We start from the raw sequence: 18011 nt of genomic DNA on the forward strand, positions 1-18011 counted from the left end.
GTGCATTAAAGAATATTATTTTATTAAATATAAATTAATTTTAATACTAGCTAAAAATATTCAGAATTTAAATATGCCTCTAAGTACACTTCTTAATTTATTGTATTCGATTTTTCAAGTTTATAAATGATACGTAAATATTTTAATTTTGTTTTGATTGATTGATATTTACCATTACAAAACATTTCGAAAACATTTTCGAGTAAAAAATGTTATATAAGAATAATTAACTCTATTAGTATTTTAAAATATTTTCCAAAACAAATATTTTTTATAGATTAATTAAATTCAAAATCAATATTTATGGTGCAGGCTTGCTGCGTCGAATGGAGAAATTACTATCACAACGTCGCACGGCAGTTCGAACGCGGGTCCTGCGAGCAGTGCAGGCAGCGCGAGCTCGGGACCAATGGCGTCACCGCACGCTCCCATCAAAATGTCACCGAGTTCGGTGAAGTCGCCGGCGCAAGAAGACGGAGATTTACTCGCAGATTCGCCTAGTAAGTACTTATTTATATTTTTCCCCTCTACGATATTACAAGTATTTACGAATATGAATTATTATTTTTGTAACATTCTTTAGTGAAAATGTATGTAAATATAAAGTCTGAGAATGTTGTTAGGCATAAAAAATTTAATCTTAAAATTAATTGTAAAATATTTATAAAAACCTATTTAAATATAGTAAATCTAAAGGATCCTTGGATTTTTATCACAATAAATATGAGGTTAAATACAAAAATGCAGAAAAAATATAAATATATTACAAAACATTTGGGATATAAGAAGTATACTTAAAATTTAATAAAGTATATTTAACAACAACAAATTAACTTCGTTCCCTGTTGTAATGCAACAAAAACAGCACTAACAATTAACTTAAGCGCTATTTTGGAGTCAGCACTAACTCGATTTTACTTATCTATAAAAGTTGCCCGTTCTAAGCATAGAGGCGATCCATTAGTTGCAGCGAAGTCTAATAGTGTCCTAGAGTTATTCCACCTAATGCTATAAAGAGTTGTTGGAGAGACAGTAGGATGCAGTGTTTGGAAGTTGAGTAGGTTCGGTAATGAACTCAGTGAAGTTGAATAATATAAAGTAAGCTTGCATTCGACATAGGTAAGCGACCACTAGGTACTAAGCATGAAAATTATTATTACTTTTAATACTGATACATTATCATTTTGTGAAATTATCTCTTCAATGTTACAAAACATTGGTTTCACTTATGAAATTTCACGCATAGCGGTTTTCACTCACAGTGACCTAATCATACTTAATTCGTAATATATACATAAAAAAAACTTAACATATTAAAAGGCTGCATTTAATATTTAAAATGAACAACAAATTAAATAAACAAATATGAAATTATGACTTTTCATAAATACTCAACTGTATACGAATTCATTTGAATATTAACTCCGATATATTTTATATCAGAAATCAACGACCATCAACGATTTTTCACTTTACGATGTGATGTATCAAATATTTTTTTATACAAGTAAGAAAGTAGAATAAACTGCGATTGCAGATTCGCCTGCTAAGCATGGCAACTATTGGCAAAACGTCCTAATACGGGGAGGTATATGTTCAGCAGTGGGCAGTTAACGGCTGATATGAAGATGATGATTATATGTTGCTCATGTCTATAGACGACAGTTACCACTTTCCATCAGGTGGGCCGTCAGCTTGTTTGCCATTCTAAGTTGTATAAAAAAAATGAGCGTATATGTCGGTCAAAATCTTAATCTTCCTTTTGCTTCATTGTAACTGGGTAAAAATAATTCTGGTATCACTGTCTATGTCTCTATACTCTTATCTTGATTCTCATTAGCAAATTATCACAGAAGCAAACAATGTATCTAATCGGAAATTTTCTGATATATCTAGAACAAACTTCAACTTACTAGCTGACATAAAGGCCAGACTAAGCTTCTTATTTAAGAAACCTATTTTTATTGGCCTATATTATCAGATTCGGTGTCGCTCCATTTTTACCCGACTACCGCGAAGCAAAAAGAAACGTTATAATTTTTATCAATATATATTTAAACTTAGAAATAATATTTCAAAAATACCCTATTTAATATAAAATATAATATTGATAATAAAATTAATGTTACTCTAACCTATGCCAAATATCGATTAGATGTCGTGAATATTGGTTGAACTGTTAATGTGCCAAAAGATAACAGAAATACCATCTTACTTTTACATATTTAATATTTGTAATGATTTTCAAATTATGTCATAATTTTTATGAAATTTCCATAAAAAAAACCATTGTATTTTATAAAAAGACGAATATATGTCACTGAAGAAAAAATAGAGATTTCAATAGTGACAAATAATATTAATACTCTTATTTTGAAACGAATAAAAGATACAAATAAACCACATAGACGTTTTGTAAACGTAATAGATTAAAAATACGAATCGATTTATTGATATGAATAGAGAATTATGTTTAACTGTAAATAGATTTTGCCTCGCAATAATTTTTGCTCTGCAGAGAAAAAGAGCTGACGATTGAATCACAAAATTAATATAAAACTAACACGGAAGTAAATCCAATCGATTGTTTAAAGAATTATTAAACATCGTTTAGAATAGGCGGCATAATTTAATCGCATACACTTAAAAAAAAATACAACCGAATCGAGAAACGCCTCCTTTTGTGACGATACTTATAATATAGCAATGAGTGAAACGAGATCAACACGTGCAAAGTAGTCGGGTAAAATTACACGTCACGTAATCTTAATAGGAATTACCCAGAAACAGATATAGTTATATTAATTAGCCTTATTAAGTCTCTGCCTTATTAGTTTTCCTTATAAATTGCATTATGTTACGCCACGAAAATACGTCATAAATAAATACCACCACACATAATACACAGCGCCATCTAAGTTCAAACAGCGTTATACAATATATATATATATATATATATATATATATATATATATATATATATATATATATATATATATTGTAAATACATACAAATTATGGTCCATACGATGAAACAAAAGTTATTAGTTTACATTTAAGAGAGTGTTTGATGAATCAAACTTTAAATTTTTACCTGAATTTCTAAACCATGGTCCGAAAACCAACAAAAATTTGGAGCTTCCCGTATTAAAATTCCGTTTCTTCCATGATACCTTCGATGAGTTATCATGATGCTATTCCTGAGGACTAGTGTTATGGCTCTATACTGTAAATTCACTGTTATACCCCACCCTTCGAATCGAAACACAGCCATTCAAATACGGTTGTATTTGAATAACAGTGACACTTAGCTTCACGGTAGAAACACGAATAAGACAGAGGTACCCAAGCAAACGACTTTTGTACAAAGTCTCCCTCTGGTAAATAACAGTGTCCCACCTACTTTTTGTCTTTTTACATTCTTTAAACAATTCATAATAAATACAAAATAAAATTACCTACAATTCAACTGAGACTCTTCATCCTGGTTCAGAAATCGTTTAAGTTGTTTTAAATTTGTAGTTTAATTATTTAAATAGATTTTAATACTCGCAAATTAATAAATAGGTAACCAACATTCTCCATATTCAGGAAATTTATATATCTCCAGGAATATCGCCTTTATTTTGACTAATTTAAACAAAAATCAATTTGTAAGATCATTGTTGCTGCTATCAATAGAACTCTTACAGTGGAATCTAAAAAGAACAAACAAATGGATAGATGGTTGTTACTCTGATACACAAAAACTACTGAACGTTTTCGTACGTACCTAACGTAACAGGATAGTTCTTTATATATTAATGTAACGCAGGCGAAACCACAGGATATATAACTAGTAAAAAAACATACTCGTAAATATCGGAAAATTATTTTTAATATAGTTTAATCTATTTAGGTCATATACTTGTACTCATATATAAATTTATTTTATGGTTACCAATTATTATGATTTCATTATAATACATTTTTTTATCAAAAAATACAAAATCCTACTAATTATATAAATACAACACGGGCAAAGCCGCAGGGAAGAGTTATATGCGTATTATATAATAAAATAATTTATAAATGTTATTATAGTTATAAAAATTAAAAAAAAATGTAAAAAGTAGATTATATTATGAATTTAAATATTATGTCGTTAGGTCATTGTACAAGTTTTAAAAAATTTGTTCTCAATTGGAAGCATCAGGAAGAGCATTCCAGTAACGTTCTAAATAAATTCAAAGTCAAGGTTAAATACTCACTCGTAATGGAGTCTATGGAAAATCCTTCATCATTATCAACATTAATCTTTATATAGAATCATATAAGTAATTATTTCTAAGAACGTAATTAACATCACATACTTAGTACCTGTCTACTTACAAAATTACAGAGTACGCAACACACAGAGGTAGCACATCGTTGCGTAATCGAGTACTGGCGCAGTTTATACTACAAAGACAAACATAAACCTAAACACGCGAAATTAGGCCCCGAACTTTAGCATAAGTACCATTTAAAACAATAGCCCCACAAATCCATCTGGAGCATTTACAATATACGATTTTCTGCGAACCAAAAACTCGAATATCCATCATAACCGGCAACGGTGATAATTGCATCCAATATTTTGATATGTTGCGATTAAAAATGTTGAAAATATGGTAGAAAAACGTTGTATATATTATATATTTTTAAATAAAAATATTCTCAGAAATCTTAATGAATTGAAACCCGTTCACCCGTTTACGCATGGCTGAATAGCAAACATATTTGAATGTACAAACAGATAAAGTTTTGATTGTTTATAAAGAGAAACTTAAAACGTTTACAATTAAGTAGGATTTTCTGTTATTGCAATATTTTGTAAACTGCAATTTTATATTTATAACTTAAAATATAACGTTATTGGGAAGCTTCAATTAACACAAAATCCAAAGTTACAAACATAGGTAACGTAATTAAAAAAAAAAAAGAGAGAGAGAAAAGCCAACGTATTTTTGATGAGTTTTTAAAAACTGCTTTTTGTTAGATTTAATAAAATAAAACAAAAATAAGAGTAACTATTGATTTCGATTAATGTAACCATAAATTTGACTACTGGAAAGTCGCAAAAAATTATATATATCATGTTAATTTTTTTTATACAACTTAGAATGGCAAACAAGCTGACGGCCCACCTGATGGAAAGTGGTAACCGTCGCCTATAGACATGAGCAGTACCATGGACATAACAGAGTATACTGTTTCACCCATGATACCCCCCATGCGTTGCCATTCCTGAGGACTCAAGTGTTATTTCTCTGTACCCTGTAAATTCACGCCATATCCCACCTTTCAAATTGAAACACAACCATGCAAACACAACTGCTTCACGGTAGAAACACGAATGGAACAGAAGTACCCAAGCATTCGACTTTTGTACAAAGTCTCCCTCTGTCATTATACTTTCTATGAATAAATGACTTCTATACATTGGATTTTGACGAGTTCGCGTGCGAGCGGTCCGTAAAATTGTTCGGATCGTGGTCGAATCGCACGGTGTAAACAACACAACGGGTTCGTGCCCGAGGGCCCCAGTTCTATTGATTACTATTTAATTCGTTGTTAGTGGATACAATTACTAAATTACTCAGTTCCTCTCCTGTTTGCTTGCTACATTAAACTGCCTATATAAATCGATAAGATATATTTTGGCACGAAACGTTTAAAGGTAAATTGTTACTTGCATTATGTTGTCATTGTACTTCACACTTTTTGTTATTGTTTCTTACTTCTCATAACTCATTGGTGCTACTTTTAAACTTTCTCATACCTGTTTGCTGACTCTTGATTCCTTATTTTATCAATATACATCTTCGTTTTAAAATTTGGTGATTGTGGTTTCTGTATACATGAATAGCAAAATATCTTTCAATGTATTTTTATAAAAATAAATTATTTTCCTTTATAGAAATATGTTATATTTATAACTAAGAACTATTGTAGTTAGTTGAGTGATGATGCTAATATTGATATCGTATAAGATATTCACAAAACATAAATGTTGTGAAGCTTCTGGAAAAAAATGGAACCCATGGTTTATGTGCATACGGGTCAGCATGTGTATGTGTGTGAGTCTGCGGGTACGTGTACATGTGAATGCGTATGTGTGTGCGCGCATGCACATGTAGTTAATACATACAAGCAGTATAACTGCGTTATTTTTATTACATCATACATGTGTTGTACGTTCTAATACATCTATAAATCGTAAACTTTTTGCTATTCCGACAATAAAATATTCTTTATATCCGTCATTATGAGTAATTGTTTAATTAAACAATTAATATACAAATAATATCTAATGACATCCTTTAAACAATTCACAAAGACAAGCCTGCCGGCATCAAAGATACCGGCTCACCGGCCTTTACTCCCTATTTTCGAACAACTAAATTAATTAATTAACTAATTAAAATCCATTACAAATAATTAAAGTGCCCGATAAAATTGAACGCAATCGATAAAAATAACAGCGTAGAAGCCGACGTCTTTAATGGATCTGACTTGAATTAGATTGTTTTGTGGCTTTTAGTCGAAAGGAAACAATTTTATTAGGTATACGTTCAATTAATAGAAAAGGCAAGGAGAAAATTTGAAGTTTTCAACACTTTAAATTTGACATTTCTAATAATTACACACGAAGTATTTATATTTAAATTTTATTCAATTCATGTGGACGAAGGGTTTCATCAGGGTCGGCGAAGCGCACATAGTGCCCCTGCTAGTGCAGACGTATACAGGCTACGGTAACCGCTTACCATAAGGTAGGCCGTATACTTGTTTGCTACCTTAGTGGTACAAAAAAAAACTCTATTTTTGTGAAAAAAACCTTGATCGAAGCCATTTTCTCATTTCAAGAAAGCTAAAGAAGTACGAGATTTGCCGGTATGCATAACGCATTGTAATTACTATCGCACTGAGCGCCAAATTAAAAAATTGACGGTAAATTATAAAATGTAGATGTAAGGTTTTTTTACTATTGAGTAGCAATTCGACTCGAATTTGCACGGGTGTACTGTTTCCGTACGATTTTTCAAACATTTTCTTTCATACAAATCTTATCTTGACCATTACAAATATAACAAAAAAGAATTATTCAAATAGTTGCAGCCGTTCTGAAGTGGCTTATTGATATTTATTTATGTAAATGTTCAAAATATATCGTGAGATGCAAGGGAGAAAGAGATTTTTAGTGGTTTATAGTACTCCATGGTTTATAGTATCTTCCAGTTACTTGTTGTATTTCATTTATTAATTCATGAATTATGTGCTTGTAATGGTGAATAAATAACTTATGTAATATATATACATATATATATATATAGCATACGGCTTAGCCATTATGGTGATTGGTAATTGGACTATACTCCCCTTTCCATTTCTTAAACGAAGAAGTCTTACCTATTAAACAACTTGCTCCTCTTTTAAATAAATAAGTATCGCTTAACTTTGTGACCCGTTATATACATATCAATTACCAATTGATATCCATTTTTTTATTACCGAGTAATCTTAAGTTGAATATAACGGGCTTTTAATTACAGACAAGCAAATCAAAAGCCCTCGATAATTCTAAGGAAAAGACTAAACTTTTACCGAGCACCGCTTAAATTCTTAAAGAAACTTGTACAAAGTACTTAAAACTGTTACGTTAATAATACACGTTAATTATAATCGATAACGTATTCGAATCTATATTGTAATCGTAACATGAATCGAGTTGATTCGGCGCGCGTAATTTCACCCATTACATCTGTTAACAAATTTTAAATTTGCGTTCTGAAAATTGAATAGTCGTTCAATTTTGTTCCTTGCGTCATCAGTGAAAAGAATTGTTTTACATAAAAGCTTTTTAGGTGGGGAACGAATGTAATTTCATCAAAGTATATATGATTCACCTAATCACTCGAAAACTTTAATTAAGAATAATGAAGCGTTGAATGTAAAATGTCGAAATAACGGCTCGCTACGATTATTCTGTCGAATTTTTCGCTTTTAAAATATTCATGGAGTTGGCATGTGAGTTTGGCATTAGTCGGCATTCGGTAACGCAAAACTGATATTAGCGCGGTATCATTCTCGAGAGGAAACAATTTGAAATAACTAAGTAAGAGAAATTTATATAATGAAAAAATATAAAAATATTATGCTTATATTGGTAAAATAATCAAAGTCATCAATAATAATTTTGGATTTATATACTTATAACTTGACTTGAGTGGTCCCGGCATATATTAGGCCATCCTTTTCTTTCCCGTGAGTGTCGTAAGAAGCGACTAAGGGAACTTAGTAGTCGAGAATAAACAGTAGCGTCCTTCTTAAAACATCACCAAAGCCTAATTGCGGTTGCCAAACATGGCAATTACTAGCAAAACCCCCCAATAGAGGGAAGCCTACATTCAGCAGTGGACAATTAACAGTTGATATGATGTGATATACTTATATACAACTATATTAATAATATAATAAATGGGTATAATGGTAATAACTTATTATTTATTGATTCCGTTTACACAACATAAGTTTGAAAATGAAGTTTCTATTTAACATGCTACAAAGTTTACAATTTGTTTTTGTCGAGTTGTATTTAAATGAAGAAATCAGTCTGTCTGTGGGTGTGCCATGTCTTCCTATATTTAAATTACCATCTTATTGTCTAAAATATGATTTAATCTCTGTGATTAGTAGATCTGTGAAACTTCTCTCGAACTATTTATCTATACTGATTCTTTAGATATCTTTCTTCTTAAGATCAAATAATCACTACGTTATTAAAAGTCAACATTCCTTTTGTAATGACAAAACTGGAAAATGTATATATGTGATCATCTTTAACTATAAATATAATAAAATATATGAATATTGATCGCTGTGTACTGCTGGCATTTTTTTATGCAACTTGAATGGCAAACAAGCTGTCGGCCATCTGATGGAAAATGGTAACCGTCGTCTATAGACATGAGCAGTACCATGGGCATAACAGAGTATACTGTTTCGCCCATAAGACTCCCCATGCATTGCCATTCCTGAGGACTTAGGTGTTATTCCCTTCAAACCGAAACACAGCCATGTAAACACAACTGCTTTGCGGCATATTGATCACCCTTTCCTTTCCTATGGGTGTCGTAAGAGGCGACTAAGGGAATTTAATGTTCGTGGAATGGGCAGCAGCATCCCTCTTAAAACATCACCAAAGCCTGACTGTGGTTGCCAATCCGTCTGCCAAGTGTGGCAACTACTGATAAAACCCCCCAATAGGAGAGGCCTATGTTCAGCAATAGACAGTTAAAAGCTGATATTGCTGATGATGATGATGATATAAATATTGAACACCTATTTTGATATGTCTCTGTTCGAAATAATGACGTCGATGTGTATCTTAGAAGACTTAGCTACTTTACAGTACAAAATCTTAAATTCAATGAACTGAAAATTTTACACTGTAAATAAATGGTTGCACAGATATCTTACGAACGTTTTTTTGTTCGAACTGACACAAGTGTGGTACTATTAAGTATGTTCTGTTTTAACCCTAACAGATCATATACGTATAACGTTAAAACATTTGAAAATAAATCGAACAAATGTATCTTTTACCAATAACGATTAGAAAATATCTCAATATCATAATACCCAATTCTTTAGAGTAACGTTTGGAGGAACGTATCATTAAAATGGGGATAATGAACTCCTTCTATAACATGGAAACAGAAATAATTACCGCGTACATTAAAAATTTTGTATACTCATAAAATATAACATCCAGACAATAATATTCTTATAGAAAAATGTTGTTATGTCGTAAGAAATTCGGTACGAGTGGCTAACAGTTGAAAATCCTTAATAACCGTCACAAATTAGAGAACTATATCTAAAATGCTCCGCTCACACGTAACGCAGGTCAATAAACGTGCATACACACCGACACGCGAACTTTAATTGTATCTAATTAATTTATTACATGTATTAAACAATTAACCGTGTGGTATCTTGATGCATTATTGTTATTGAATTTGGACGCCATAGTTACGAATGTTTAGCCAATTGACTTATCTTTGAAAGCTAATTAATGGGTGCGTTCTCATCACGCGATGTTCTCTAATTGGACGTCGAAAGCAGACTGTTGTTGAAAAAATTAAAGTGCCTCTGATCGCGTTTTACGAGTTTCTTAATTTGCTAACACTTTGTTGAATAGTCAACAATATTAGTTACTGTTTCCCGTGGCTGTATTCATGTGCAAAATACAAAATACATGCATGTATACAAAATATCCTGTATGTTCAATTAGGTTAACCTACCCGTGCAGCAAATTTCATTTAAATCTTTTTATCTTTTTAAACATTAGGTATTTAGTATCTAACATCCAAATATCTTTACAATCTTTCACATTTATAATATTAGTAGTATAATATAGTAGTTAGAAATTGAATTTATATTTGCATCTTTGTATTAAAATGTAAATAAACAACTCACCCTTCGTTCGTGGTCGTACCTTGATGTTAAATACTCTATAACCTTCCGCAAAATACGAGCTATCAAATGCATAAAGAATTTTCAAATTCGACTAGAACTTTTGAAGATTAGCGCGTTCAAACAAACTTCCGCTTTATTACTTTTCTAAATCGAAGAATCCTGATGTTTCGATGATATGGCATAAAATATACAAAAACAAAAAACTTCCTTCATTTTGAAATTGGTATTATATATATACAATGACATTACTTTCAATATATGTACATACAAACACACTAATGTACTAAACAAAACAATCTACCTACATCAAAGAAAACAATTTGTAATAATAGAATACGATATGCAATTACCTCCCCATCTCCAAATCACCCCACATACGTAAACTAATTACGGTAAGAACAAAATTTCCCAAACACTAACTTATTGGTTGATAACAAACGAAATTAGAAGTCGTCTGCGTTTCGAATACCGGTAAATGGAGGAACGATTGCCAATTTACCAACCCTACCCTGTCTTAATTGATGCAGACTACCGCTTGAACTAGCGCGGGTAGGTAGCGAAAGTAATTTGTCATCGGTTAGCGGGGAGGGAAGCGCAGTCGCGGCCCAACCTTGGCGGAGGCAAGACGGCTCCACTAATGACATCCCACATAATTAGGAGCCGCCACCATCTACTAATTACATAAATTGCCCACTAAACTTGACTATAATTTTACTGTAAGCTTAAATGCTGTAATGGGATGAGAGGCATTCTATGTTTGCAATAGGTTAAGTTATAATAAATTTAAATGACAATTATAATTTCTACGAATAACTATTTTTAGTTTTATTGCAGAATATGAAACCCTTGACTTTAGTATATATTGATATGCATATCAATAATAAAAAAGAAAAACTAAAATTGTCCACTGTGTATGAACTTGTCTACAGGAAATCATAAAAGAGTTAACAGTTTATCTGAAGGAAAATTATCATTTCTAAAAGCTTAAAATAAACCTGATATGGGTCCTATTATCTCATCAATAAGCAAATTGATAGTTTTCAGAATAACAGCCAAATGAAAATAACGACTTTGGTAGACCATCTACCAATGTAAGGAGTACCAATAAGTATATCAAAGGAATAGTTTATGGTAAATTTTAGTACTTAAGTCTTATCACCATCTGTCCAACTTATCTGAAACTGAATTCAAAGCTCCAGCATAGTAGCGTTCAGTACACTAAAAGCTGAAGTTTTTTTTATTTACCATCTAAGTTTTGACGTTATATATTTTTTTTTACAACACTGGGGGCAAACGAGCATGTGGCTCATCTGATGATAAGTGACTACCATCGCCCATGATCACTCACAATACCAACGACATTGCAGATGTAGATTCGGATGTGGATTTCAGGTGCATTTAAAAGGGAATATACTCTTTTCTTGAAGGTTATGTTGTTGTATCGGTTCGGAAATACTGCTGCTGGAAGTTGATTCCAAAGAGTTTTCCAGAGTTAAATTTTACTTCCTAAGACTATGATAATAACTTGCCATCATTAATACATTATTCGATAAATTCAGCTGGCTCACTGATTATTCAAAGTATGCCAAATATATCAAAATAATTTTTGTAATCGTCTTATCTAATTTTGAAGATATTTTTAATTAGTTAAACACAATAAACAAATGGTTGAGCGAAATGAAATTTTATATACTTTTTAATATTAATAGTAGTATTAAATGCTACATAATCAGGGATTAGGCAAGGAACATCTACTGGCACAACAGAAAACCTTATATTCTGCTATATTCTACTTTATATCCTGTTGAATATTTTAAAACGATTCCTCAACAAAAATTGGAACCTATGCAGTATTACATAGAGTTTAAATGACTTATTTTCCAAACAGATCAACCAACTATTAGTCAATCATCAAGCAACGTGGTCGATGGCATCAACCTAGAAGACATCAAGGAATTCGCGAAGGCATTCAAGCTTAGACGTCTTGGTCTGGGCCTTACGCAAACCCAAGTCGGCCAAGCGTTATCCGTCACAGAAGGACCAGCGTACAGCCAAAGCGCGATATGCAGGTAAACTTTCTTACTTTTCATGATTATGACTTATAATCTGCGAAATCATTAAATGGAACATGTATTATGGAACAGTCGATTTACATAAAATAGTTTGATAATTTTACTTTAAATACTAAACCCAGAGTCGGTGTCTTGATATATTTTAAATATTTTAATAAATAGAAAAAGAAATGAACACTAACAAACTTCATAAAACTTGTAAAAAAAGAAAAAGAAAAGATGCTGGCAGAATTATATTATTTATATTTTCTAGGTGCTAGTAATAAAATAAATTCTGAAAATGTCTTTATTTTTAAAGGTTATCCAAATAATGTTATTAGAATATTACAATTTATATTTAATCACTATTTCATTGACTAATTTCCTTTAAAAGCTTTAAAATATTAGAATGATTTAAGCTGATTAATTCTATAATAGAATCAGATACGTCAGACACTGCTGTCACGATAAACATTAGCTCCGTATTTTTTGTTCTTTAAAATTAATTTATCACACCGAGGGCAGCGAAACCAAGCTAACTGTGTATATATTTGGTTTAGTGTTTGCTGACTGTGTTATCTAGACTGGAATCACATTTATTGTAAATCTATAAGCAAATAATATATTCTAAAAACGAATTCATCTGGTGATTTTTTAGTGATACATATCTATCTTCTAAGTGAACATAACTACATTTAGTGCTTAAAAATTAGTGAAACAAGATAAAAAGACTTAAATTTGAATAGGGATATAGAAATAGAAACATTGGCTTGTACTTTTTTTTTGAGTGAGTGACGGTAGATCGGTAATAAAAAAAACAAAATTCTTAACCGTTAATAATACAAACCTGCTTTATCAATAGATTCTTATTTTCGTTACTTGAAACGATAAGTGTGTTGGTACAGTTTCGCTTACTGCTACTTTCAAAAACGAACTAAGAGTTCGTGGTTCGCTCCTCAGCGGAGCAGTGCACTTTTTGTCCTAATTCATTTCTTCATTAAACCAAAACAATAATAGTAAAACGAGCAGAAACTGAATAAGTGGCACATATAAATAAACAGTTGAATACTATGTCTCAAGCAAGAATAAAGCTGGGCTGTTGTGATCGATCAACGTCATCAACTGGCACTCTTAATTGTCAATACTGCAAACTGAAATATCATTTATCATGTTTGAATGTTAATAAAGTATTAAAGGATATATCTGAGGAGGACAGGGCGAAGTGGATGTGTCCAGGTTGCTCAAGTAAATTGCCTAAATTGGACAATACAAATACACCTATAAGATCTATTAGTTTAGCCCAGCAAGGCTGCGAATCTACATTAAATATCAACACTAGACGAGGAGGTCAGGTAGTGCCTTCATCTACGTCCGGGGTAGCAATAGACAACATTCGACAGGCAGTCAGAGAGGAACTAAGCGACATTCTGGAACAATTCAAAATAAATTTGATTCAGCAGTTTGATTTTAAAATAAAAGAATTGCTTGACAGCTTCAATCTGATATCAGATTCTTTAACTGAAATCCAAAATCAGCAGGAAATCATTAACAATGATGTGAAAGTGAACTCTACGCGAATTAGTGAGCTGGAATCTGAAAACACAATCCTAAAAAACACTATCTGCGATTTAAATTCAAGAATTATTCGCATAGAACAGCATTCTCGTGCCAGTAATTTAGAAATACAAAATATACCAGAATATAAGTCGGAAAATTTATTCACAGTTGTTAAGCAAATTGCTAATATTACCAATTGTAAAGTAAATGATTCAGATATTCTTCTATGCACAAGAGTTGCTAAGCTAAATAGCAAAAGTCCAAGACCTAGGTCTGTTATCTTGAAGTTTGCCTCACCGAGATTAAGAGATAATTTTTTAGCAGCCTCAATAAATTTTAACAAAAAGGCAAAAAACGTGAATGATAAACTCAACACCAGCCATATTGGTATAAGTGGTGACAGAAAACCAATTTTTGTAGTGGAACATTTGTCACCTACACAGAAGGCTATTCACGCAGCTGCACGCAGTAAAGCTAAGGAGTTGAACTATAGATTTGTATGGGTTAAGGGCGGAAGGGTATTTATGCGTAAAACAGAAACGTCAGAATATATCGTAATTAAGAATATTGATGATTTGTCTCAACTAAATTGAATGCTAATTTTCATGTGCCACTATCGCGGACATTGCTTTTTTTTTCTCTCTTGCATGCATGACGTTTGTTTTCATCATATTTTTTTTTTTATTGTTATTATTATTTTTGACATTTCTATATTCATATTTGTATGTCATCTGATTTGTCTATCTACTATCAAAATGTGCGAGGATTAAATTCATATGCGGACGAGGTACGTCAACAAATACTAGGCAACAATTATGATGTATATGTATTTACAGAGACTTGGCTTAGCAGTGGATTCTTTGATTCTGAGGTTTTTGATAATAGATATGTCGTGTATAGGCGCGATCGCGAGACGTCTCCTCTGTCTGGTTCAGTGAGGGGAGGTGGTGTGTTGGTAGCGGTATCTAATAGACTGACTTCTGTGCGTGTTTCAGAGTGGGAAAGCGAATGCGAAGATCTTTGGGTCTCAATTACAAGTTCTATTAAACCGGGTAAAAAATCAAGTTCTATAAGAATATGTGCTGTATACTTGCCACCACCAGTTACCAGAAATATTTTAAAGATTTTTATTGATAAAGCCAATAGAATCTTGGAATCATGTATAGAATGGGAGTATACTCTAATTGCGGGCGACTTTAATATGAGTGGTATCATCTGGAATCCAATATACAGTGACACTGATTTAGGCTACACGGTTCCTTCAGGCTACGGCGATCGTGAGCTCTTGTGCAAGTTTGTAGATTTTCTTACACTTAATGACCTTAAACAATTTAACTCTATCACTAATGTACAAAATAAAGTGCTGGACCTGTTACTGTGCAATAAGGAAATTGTGGAGGTCTCTGAGTGCTCAAATCCTGTAAGAAATATAGACAAATATCATCCAGCATTAAAAATTAAAATAAAAATCCCAACAAAAAGTAAAAAAATATCTATACCCACCAGGCTTAATTTCTATAAGGGCGACTATAATGCAATTAACTTATGTCTCAAGTCGATACCCTGGACTGAACACTTTGACTCCTGCAATGATGTTAATGAGATGTTGTCGAAATTTTATGATTTATTACAAGACACTATTAATTCTTACATCCCTATAACCAAAACACGAAAAAATTCATACCCTGTGTGGTTTTCATCACACTTAATATATTTACTTAAACAAAAAAATAAATACCACAGAAGAATAAAAAAATATAATAATTCACTTGATAAAATAGAATATGATTATTTGAGAGGTGACTGTAATAAATTAATAAAAGAATGCTATAATAGATATATTAATGAAATGGAAAATGAGTTAAAAAATAATCCCAAAAAATTCTGGACACATGTGAAGGGTATGCGTAGAAATAGTTCATCGTATCCAAACACAATGACCTTGAATAATAATACTTCTTCTGATGCTGACAAAATTTCATGTATGTTTGCGAGTCACTTTTCTTCGGTGTATGAGGAGGAGGATAATTGTGGAAATAATTTCACTCCTGTGATGACTTCTCAAGTACTCGACATGATCGGTTACATTCATTTGACGCCAGAGGAAGTTAAAGGTAAACTTAAAAAACTAGACACAACAAAGGCTATAGGCCCAGATAAAATACACCCGCTATTTCTTGTAAAGTGCGCTGATACATTGGCTCTTCCATTGAGTATGATTTTCAATCAATCTCTCGGTTCGGGCATATTTCCTGATGAATGGAAGAAGGCTAACATAGTACCGATATTCAAGAGCGGTAATAGGGAGAACATATCTAATTATCGACCAATATCTCTGTTGTCATCGATGTCTAAGTTGTTTGAGTCAATGGTTCATTCAGTTATGTACTCTCATATAAAAAAGAACATAGTAGATATTCAGCACGGATTTATGGCAGGGAGATCAGTAAATACTAACCTTATACTTTTCACCTCAGAGTTAAAGGAAGCAGTCGATCGAAATGTTCAGGTGGATGTGGTTTACACAGATTTTGCAAAAGCCTTTGACAAGGTAAACCACTATATCTTAGTGAAAAAATTGCAAACATTTGGAATAGGAGATAATTTGCTGGAATGGTGTAAATCTTACCTTAGAAACCGTTCCTCGAGAGTAGTATTTGACGGTGTTCAATCATCCTCCATTGTGGCTTCCTCAGGTGTGCCTCAGGGCTCTATTTTAGGACCTCTATTCTTCAATGTCTTCATTAATGATATTATGCAAAATATTAAGCATAGTAATGGATACCTATTCGCTGATGACTTTAAAATGATGAAGATAATAACAAAACCATCAGATGTGGAATGTTTTCAGAAGGACATCGATTATTTAATCAAATGGTGTAATAATAACAAAATGTATTTAAATACTTCAAAATGTTACCACATAAAGTTTACACGGAAACTCAAGAAGTTGCAATCGCATTATTTTATCGAGGGTAAGCAGCTTCAAGAGGTTAGTGTTGTGCGAGATCTTGGGGTTTTGATGGACAGTCAACTAAGATTTTCGGAACATATTGATAAAATTGTAAATGAATCAAATAAATCATTGGGTTTTATCCTTAGGAATACAAGGTGTTTCAAGAAACCATCCACTGTCATTCAACTGTACAATAGCTATGTCAGAAGCAAGTTGGAATATTGCAGTATGGTGTGGTCACCTATGTACAAGATACATGAGGACAGAATAGAGAGAATACAGAGGAAATTCGTTCGTAGCCTAGCTTATCGTTTTAAAATATCAAGAAATATGAAAACCTACAAAAACAAAATTAAACATTTTCACCTTGATGAACTATGCCTGCGCAGATCTTACCTTGACATGTCTTATCTTCATAAGTTAGTGAATAATCACATTGATTGCCTGCCTCTACTGGGGAAACTAGATTACAATGTACCTGCTAGAGTGCCGCGGCATCCTTGTAATCTATTTAAAAATGCAGCTTGCCGAACAAACTTGGGTCGCGAATCACCTATCGTCCGCATAACGCGTCTGTATAACGATATTGTAAAAACCAAGCCTGAACTTGATATTCACTGCGATAGTCATTCTGTATTCATGACTAAATTAAAGTGTTGATATACCTCCCCATTACATTATATTTATTTATATTTTATAATAATTTGAATACAATTTCCATTATTTATATTATATTATTATTCATATTGTTAATATCTTTACTCATTTAATAATTTAATTATATTTTAATGTTTGTCAAACACAAGGCATGCTGTGGTTGCCTATAAATGTAAGAACGGTGAGATCTGAGCTGCCATTGTATTGTATTAAAACTTAGCTTTATTGTAGCTGTATCTTATGTTGGTAATCCTGTAAATAAATAAAAAAATAAAAAAAAAAAA

General features: G+C 32.1%; 2 protein-coding genes across 10 annotated transcripts in view; both read left to right on the forward strand.

The window, feature by feature from the left end:
* The window catches only part of LOC113520821 (POU domain, class 6, transcription factor 2), a 201973-nt gene that overhangs the window by 166955 nt on the left and 17007 nt on the right, over window positions 1-18011 (forward strand). For all 9 annotated transcript variants that reach the window (XM_052901664.1, XM_052901668.1, XM_052901667.1 and 6 more), the window contains 2 exons: window positions 313-500; window positions 12395-12575. In XM_052901664.1, coding sequence (XP_052757624.1) covers window positions 313-500; window positions 12395-12575 — 369 coding nt within the window. The remainder of the gene's footprint in view (window positions 1-312; window positions 501-12394; window positions 12576-18011) is intronic.
* Window positions 13002-16379, forward strand: LOC113514777 (uncharacterized). The gene has a single exon (XM_052901672.1). The coding sequence runs from the start codon at window positions 13628-13630 to the stop codon at window positions 14705-14707; it is 1080 nt and encodes a 359-aa protein (XP_052757632.1). The 5' UTR covers window positions 13002-13627; the 3' UTR covers window positions 14708-16379.

Source organism: Galleria mellonella, unplaced genomic scaffold, assembly GCF_026898425.1.
Source record: "Galleria mellonella isolate WM207_F2 unplaced genomic scaffold, CSIRO_AGI_GalMel_v1 utg788, whole genome shotgun sequence".
Taxonomy (NCBI): domain Eukaryota; kingdom Metazoa; phylum Arthropoda; class Insecta; order Lepidoptera; family Pyralidae; genus Galleria; species Galleria mellonella.